This window comes from Panthera onca, chromosome A3, assembly GCF_046562875.1.
Source record: "Panthera onca isolate mPanOnc1 chromosome A3, mPanOnc1 haplotype 2, whole genome shotgun sequence".
Classification (NCBI taxonomy): Eukaryota; Metazoa; Chordata; class Mammalia; order Carnivora; family Felidae; genus Panthera; species Panthera onca.
The window spans coordinates 58721279-58728708 of NC_138341.1; the positions used below are offsets into that span (position 1 = coordinate 58721279).

The following is a 7430-nucleotide window of genomic DNA, read 5'->3' on the forward strand; positions in this document are numbered from 1 at the left end:
CAATGCTATCTGAATGGACACCATCATTTCAAGAAAGAAAAGCAAAACTCACTGGCCATCTATTTTATGACTAGGACCTTCATATAATTCATCTCATTTCGGGTTCTCAATAACCCTGTGGCAAAGTATTAATACCCAATGTTTATGTAAGTAGAAACTGAGCCTCAGAAAAGTTATGTATCTAAGATCACCTGTCAGGAGAATTCAAACCTAAATCTAAACCCTTCTATCTTTCACAACATTTATGTAATCTAAGTGGTGTTATTAAAAAAAAAAAAACTGTAACTGAAAATAAAAAATGTAAACTATCCTACTAAAAAGTACATGGAAAATGCTGAGTTTCTCATTTGTCATCCATGACAAATTCTTTTAGAGCATCCATCACTTCAAGACACTATTTCCCATAGGGATATATTATCTTTGCCCACAGGGAACTGACAGTCTAGTTAGAGAAACAAGCCATCTAGGTAGGTTTTTAATGTAAGAGGCAACAAAAAGTACTGGAAATGACAAGGGTTTTAGAAACGTTTATATAGTAATTTGAATGCTTACTAGTTGTGAACTTTGGACAGGCTCCTTAAATTTCCTCAGCTGTAAGGTCCTAATTAAAATCCACCTCTTAGGAGCTCTTGTGAAGCTTAAATGAGACAACAGGTGAAAACAGTTAGGAGCCCAATAATTGTTCTATCTCTCTCCTATGGCACAAGCTAAGTGTCAATGAGTGGAAATATCAATAAGTGATATAGCAAAGATCAATTTGATCTGGTACAAAAAAATTCAAAGACAAAAATCCCAGTCCTTACACTTGAAAACTTATCTGTGGAGACAGCTGAGTTAATAGCCAATTAGGTTTATCATTTGTAACAGTAGCAAAGTTAATTAAACACAGAGTGTTTATACTTAAAGTACAAAATTTAAACAATAATGAACGGAACACAATCATGTTAAATTTGGGGGGGGGGGGGGAGAGGTATCATTTTTTGGTGCCAAACTGCTAATTTAAAAGGAAAACTACCATTTAAACCAAAAGTGGATGGCAACTAAATGCAATGTTGGGTTGAATCATGGAACAGTAGCCTGACTCTTCAGTTAACACTGATGTACCAATGGTAATTCCTTAGTTTTGACAAATGTGTTACTTTCCATAAATCTAAAAGTATTCCAAGATAAAAAGCAGATGACAAGGGAAAGGAATATACATAGCAACAATTAGGTATTGCCACTTGATTTTGGGTTTCCTGAAGATAGTTAGCCATGAATAGCAAAGGCTTTGAAATCAGTCAACACACACCATCCCAGCAAGCTACTCTAAGCATAACTACTAGGAATACCTGAAGTGTAATATTCTTAACGTTTAAAGAAAAGTGACTTGTCCACTTTTTCCTAGCATACTCTTGCAAAAAGCAGCTTTCTGGTAATTTTGCTGTTGCTGTTACAAAACCAGCAAATTAAGTTACCTCTGCTTTTGCATTCTTGACTAAGACATTTATTCAATCAGAATATAAACTGCCTCTCTCACCACATACATAAATTTGAAAGTCTAATAACAAGTGACATTTCTGAGCTTAGTGCTAAAGGCAAGCATAACTGTCTCATCTGTTTCCATAAATAAGGCAAATACTCTTAATCTATTATACAAAACTCAAAGAAGAGTTAATAAAATGATATAAAAGTTACTAGGGCATTTTTATTCCCAGGGTCAAATAATGGCCGTAACTGACAATTTGTTTTTTAAAGCTCATCCACTGGGAGTCACATTAAGTGGTTGTGAACTTTCACTACCTGTGTGTTCAGAAGACAGCTGAAGCTTTTAAACTCTGGGGTATGCAAGAAAAGAATTTACTTGCATACCAGAATGCAAATCCTATGCTAAAAACTAGCGACAGGTTTAAGGTATCACCAATTTCAACGTGTACAAACTACACACAAACACACACACATTCAAACATACAAGCAATGTTAACACTTAGTTCAGAGGCATTCACTAACCCTTTTAAAATACGCATGGAGAATTTAAAGGGCAATTTTCAAATTTCAAGGAAACCTTAACAATCTTTCCAAATTTCAAAGAAGGAAAAAATAAACAGCAATGCAGCAAAGTCATTTCTCCTGCTGAAATGACCTCCAGCTTCTATGAGCTACTCCCGGTTTCGCAATAACTGAATCTGAGACTCCAACCACGTACACACAAAACGGAGTAGAAGCAGAGAACACTAAAGCTTCCCCAACAGTCCTGGCAAAACCCACCTCCGTTCCCTCGGTCCTCACGGTTCCCCTTCCCTTCCGCGCACACATCTTTACCTTGACTTCCACCAGGAAAAGAGAACAGGGTTAATCAGCAACCAAAATCCTGTTTTATCATCAGTTAACAGCCACTAACCTGGCGAGCCAGAGTGCTACTAACCTATTTCAGGGAGGCAGAACTAAACCCAGCAGAGCACAGGGATATAAATTATACGTATCCGAAATGCCAACCCAGCAGCTCAATGCAGCTCAAATGTCAATTTAAGGAAAAGGCTTTTGCAAACAGTATCTCAAATGAACATTTACACTTCCAAACCACCCACCAACCTCCCGCCTGCCAGGACCCAAATTCGGCTGAAGCAACCCGGGAGACAAAAAGAAAAGTGTCTTACCTTGTACATATCTCGACATTTTAGGGATTTATTAAAATACTGTGATGTGTATATATTAATTTCTAGAGGAGTTACGCTATAGGGCAGATATCTCTTCCTCCCCTGCTTTAACAACCGACGTGTTCTTTCTCTCCTTCCTATGTTTAGCCACTTAAGAGAGTATTCAAAGCTATTAAAACTGCCTTAAAAAAAAAAAGAAAACAAAACAGGAAAACCTCCCCCACTTCCAAAGAGAAGAAACTTAGTGAGACTGAGTCTACTTAGAACTCCTGTCTACACTGCGCTCCTGACACAAACCAGGGCCAGCTAGAGACTCCCGGAAAAGGTAAAATCACACGAACTTAAATTTCATCAATGAAAGAGGAGGATCTACAACGGCTATTTCACCGCCCCCCGGGTCCCCACGCCCTCCCGGGTTGGACGACAGCAAACACTGGCCGGCCGCACCCCCCGATCCCCTCCCCCTCGCTGCCGTCCAGCCTCCGGCCGGTTCCCCAGGAAACCCCGGTCAACAGCGGCCCGCGCCCCAGCGGGGTCGGGGAGGCGGGCAAGGCCGGCAAAGAGGGGCAACGCAACCGTTTTTACCAGCCCATAAACACCCTGGGACTAGGAGGCGGTAAGAATTCCGCGTGCCCGCCGGCGGGCTGGGGCCTCCAGCTCGCCCCCTTCCAGCAGCGAGGCGAAACCATGTCGTGGCTTTTTCTCGGGAGGGGCCGAAGACCACATCGCCCCTCCCCCACAGCAAACACTGAGGGGCCTTCCGCGAGGAGAGAATCCGCAGGCAGCCGCGAGCCCAAGGGACTGGAACGCGGGAGGGCCCCGAACCCCAAATTCGGCCTCCGGGGCAACACAGCGGGTGGGGCAGAGGAGCTCTACACATCTCCCTGAGGGACGCACACCCGCCCAAAGGGTCGTGGGAAGCCCGTCCCCGCCTCTCTCCAAACCACCACCGAGACCCACCTTCCTCCTCTTCCTTTAGCAGCTGGGAAATTGGGGGCGTTTATGGCGCCCCAGGAAGAAGGCTCGCAGGCTGAGAGAATGTCACCTCTGAGACACCCTTCTCTCTCCCCCTCTTCCCTCACACATGCACAACTTGAACTCCTCGCCAGCGGTTGCAGCCCAGCTGCTGACCCCCTGCGCCCACCAGGCTGCGGGCTTCTGACACCCCAAGCCCCCACTTTCTCCCAAACACCTCCCCTCCCCCTCCATTTGGAGCAGCCCCCCTCAATGCGGAAATGTCCCCGCCGCGCAGACAGACAGGAACAACCGCCAGTCAGGAGCCGAGGCGGATGCAGGGCCTAGCCAATGAGACGCGCGGAGGTGGCAGGAGGCGGGGCGTCTGAGGCTGAGGGGACGCCCCCCCCTCCGGGAGGTGGGCGCAAACAGGACCCTGGGATCCGCTTGTAGAAGCAGCACCTGCTGCGGCGGGGCAAGGGGTGTTTCACCAGTAAAACTCCCCGGCTTCTACGGATACTTTAGCAAGGGCGAGAACCTGAAGCACGAGTGGTTATTTTTGCAGTCCATAAAAGTGTTCCGGTTTACCAGGGATTGAAGATAGCTAAACAGCGGATAGAGCCAGAACGCTCCACGGCTACTACCTGAGAGAGCCTTTCTCAGTAGATACAAACTCTCCTCACTACATCTGGTCTGGGGAGGGTGAAGGTGCGTTCAGGAGTAAGCAGTGGGAAGTGTGGAGTCCACCAACAGAAGGAGGGATTTAGGGTGTGGAAAAAAAGTGCCAGGTGAAGGCTCTGCCACCAGAACCAGCACGGCCAGTCCCTATTCCTGTAGAGAGTTATGCTGTGATAGACATTTACTTTAATGACCAAAATGGCAATGGCTTGTTACCTCTCGAGATGCATACCTTTACCATTCTTGAAGTCCACAAGGAAAGAGGATGTTGCAAGAACGTTGGCAGTGGCGTGTGAACTGCGAGAGGGCCAGCCCAGCGCCCGCTAAATCACACCTGATATTGCCAACACCTGTAAAACTCAGTGGGTGTATCTCAGACTTCACTTCGTGACTCAGTCAAACTATGTCAGGACAGATGAATTGTCAGCACTCTCTTAGAGGCCTGCAATAAACCAAGTAATTCTAGAAGAGTTTGAGGCTTTGGACAACCCTAATCAACCAAGGTAAAGTGAGAATTTTTTAATGATTCACCTGTAAACAAAATTTTTTAGTGCCACATATTCGTATGGAAATGTTATTAGATAGGTAACAGAGAAAAGGCCAGTGATTAATTTGTCACGCTAGACAGCAACAATCCTTGGTGATATATTTATTATGTGAAATCCAAAAAGATTGACCTCTCAGCTATAAAAGTAATTTCCCCAAATAAAAACCAAAGAAGTGTCTAAAACCCAGGTGTCTACATTTTAATAATGGCATTTGGAGACAGGATCTTAATCAGAATCTCCACATTCTTTGTGTGAGGTAGAGAAATTATAGCAGCAGTAAATAAGAGTATTAATCAATCAGTGTTAACACGAAAATAAGATGCCACCAAAACATTTGGGCCCCATAGGTTTGCTTTGCCTGCAAAAGATAAAGGGCAATGAAGAGTCTTTAATTATACAAGATATATTGTAAGAAAGATGATCAGTTATTTTCTACCTTTACAGAAGGTTAAGGAAGAGAAAATGAGTTTTAATTGCAGCAAGAGCATTTGGTAATACCTAAGAGTGACATCTTGATTTATGAATAAGTAAATATTCAGACATCATACCAAAGGATGTTGTACATTTGCTGCCTCAAGAGATCTCCAAAAAGTAACTACCTGTCTTCAACAGTTAAGTTCACAACCACCCAAAGTCTGACTCTTAGAGAAGTAGTACTCTAGTAGCTATATTCCCATATATTATTTACAAATAGTGCCCTGTAAAATGGAATTTCTTTAGAGAGTGATTTAAGTTTAAGTTTTGAGCCCCCAAACATTTTGTAAAAGAGCCTCCCACTTCTTCAGAGCCACTAGAAACAACCTCACTTGGCAGATCACGTGGGGATGGGGAGAAAGATCATGGCCACGGAGCAGTTTCAAGTCTTCTTAGAAGGCAATTGCCTATCTCTCTGTATATTTATACATTTTAGTACCTGAAAAATCACTTTCTGTGGTGTGTGTGTGTGTGTGTGTATGTATGTATTTAATCCTTTTTCTCATGATACACTACTGTGAACTTCCCTTCAAGGTACATGATGTTGGTACATCTATCGTTAGATATCTGTAACATGGATAGATAGATTTACAGATTAAACCTTTGCAGAAACTTTGGGGGACCTAAAGGAGGATGAAGAGTGTGTATTCAGAGGTAAGTTAGAATTAGATGCCTTTTTAGATTTAGTTCTTGGCAAATGTCTGGTACGTAGCAAGTACTCAGTAACTGAGTATTCACTAAACTGAATGACCAGTTTAGTGCCACAAGTAAATAAGATTTTAAAAATTTAATTTGTACTTAGAGGTAAGGAATTTTTAGTTTTTAGTCTGTCTACCTAGAATGTGAACTTGGGCCAGAATATAAGAAAAATAGCAGCAAATGCAATGTCTTGATGACTTTACAGTAAGCTTTGCTAACTCCCAACATGAGCATTATCCAATAAGAGGTGGTTTAGAAATTGCTAAAGTATGAAATAAGTGTACAGATCAGCAATGTGTGTGGTCTTCTATTTTTTTCTTGTCTATCCTACATCTATCCCCTAAACACAATACAATAAAGCAGAGCAGTTTTGGAGAACATGTCAGAGACATAAAAATTTCTGTGTCATGCCCAAAGTGTTTAGCCAAGAAACCAGGCAGCAATTATACACTAGACTGTTGCCCACATTCAATATTGGCTCCCATCTGTACCTATCTAAATTCTTGGCCACCCACATAAAAAAAGGAAAAAGGGGGCTACTGTTAGCCAGAAATTGCCAGTTACTGACTAGATCTAACAATAGGGCATTTCACTTGAGTTGAAAGGTAACCAAACAGGGTTAACTAGAAAAAGATATCAAATAATATCTGTGAGACAAACTACTAATGAATGAGTAGTCTAAAAAATGAATAGTGTTTCCAATTACTTGAGGAAGAGAAAGACTTCATTCTTTCCTGTTGCCAACACCCTGTTGTTAATGAATCAGGAAGTTTGCTGAAACAAGTGGTGAATTTAAATTATGACATATCCTTCCATTTGTTCATAGTATGATTTTTAAATTAAATTTGAAGGTTATTTAACTTTTACATCCCAAAAGTAGCAATGATTTCAAATAACTAAGATCCTTTAAAAAAAAAAAAAAGAGTTGTCTCACATTACAGATAATTATCTAAGATTGATAAGAGTTGATAAATCTTCTAAGTAGTTTTAAAAGTCATTAGGCTCAGAAGAATGCAGTTGAACTGCAACATGCATTATCTTGTTCACATTTATCAATAATTCCCCTCTAGATTCACCTTTGAAAGTTGCATAGAGGGCAAGTCCTTAGTATGTGTCTCCTGTTTCTCCTTTTCTGCGTGTTGCCCAAAGGAGAGTGTTGCTGAGAAATGGTGATGCCCGTGAAGTTTTTGTATTTCACTCATGTGCCAAACTGTATCTCCAGATTCCACCTTGATGATAGAAGCAGAGGAGTCATTTCCTTTAATGAGTAGCCTAGGAATAACCATTAAAAAAACATCCTGTGTTTTCTCAGGGTTTTTAATAAACATAGATCATTATGTAATCATGATTTGAAAATATAAAAAGACTCCCTAAGAAATAACACATCTCTTCTAAACTCATAAGATAAACATTCTTGCTTTTCTGTAGTGATATATGTGTA

General features: G+C 41.7%; 1 protein-coding gene across 3 annotated transcripts in view; it reads right to left on the bottom strand.

Annotated features, from left to right (window-relative positions):
• UGP2 (UDP-glucose pyrophosphorylase 2) overlaps nucleotides 1-3711 on the bottom strand; it is a 64245-nt gene extending 60534 nt beyond the window's left edge. Inside the window, exon 1 of one of the 3 annotated variants that reach the window (XM_060604632.2) lies at nucleotides 3597-3711. Coding sequence is in view for 1 of the 3 variants with exons in the window: in XM_060604623.3 (XP_060460606.1) it covers nucleotides 2637-2655 (19 nt within the window). In the remaining 2 variants the exon portion in view is untranslated. Of the gene's footprint in view, nucleotides 1-2247; nucleotides 2271-2636; nucleotides 3019-3596 lie in introns of those variants that run through there. The other 2 variants (XM_060604623.3, XM_060604619.2) reach the window with 2 other exon arrangements.
• Between the last annotated feature and the right edge of the window lie 3719 nt (nucleotides 3712-7430).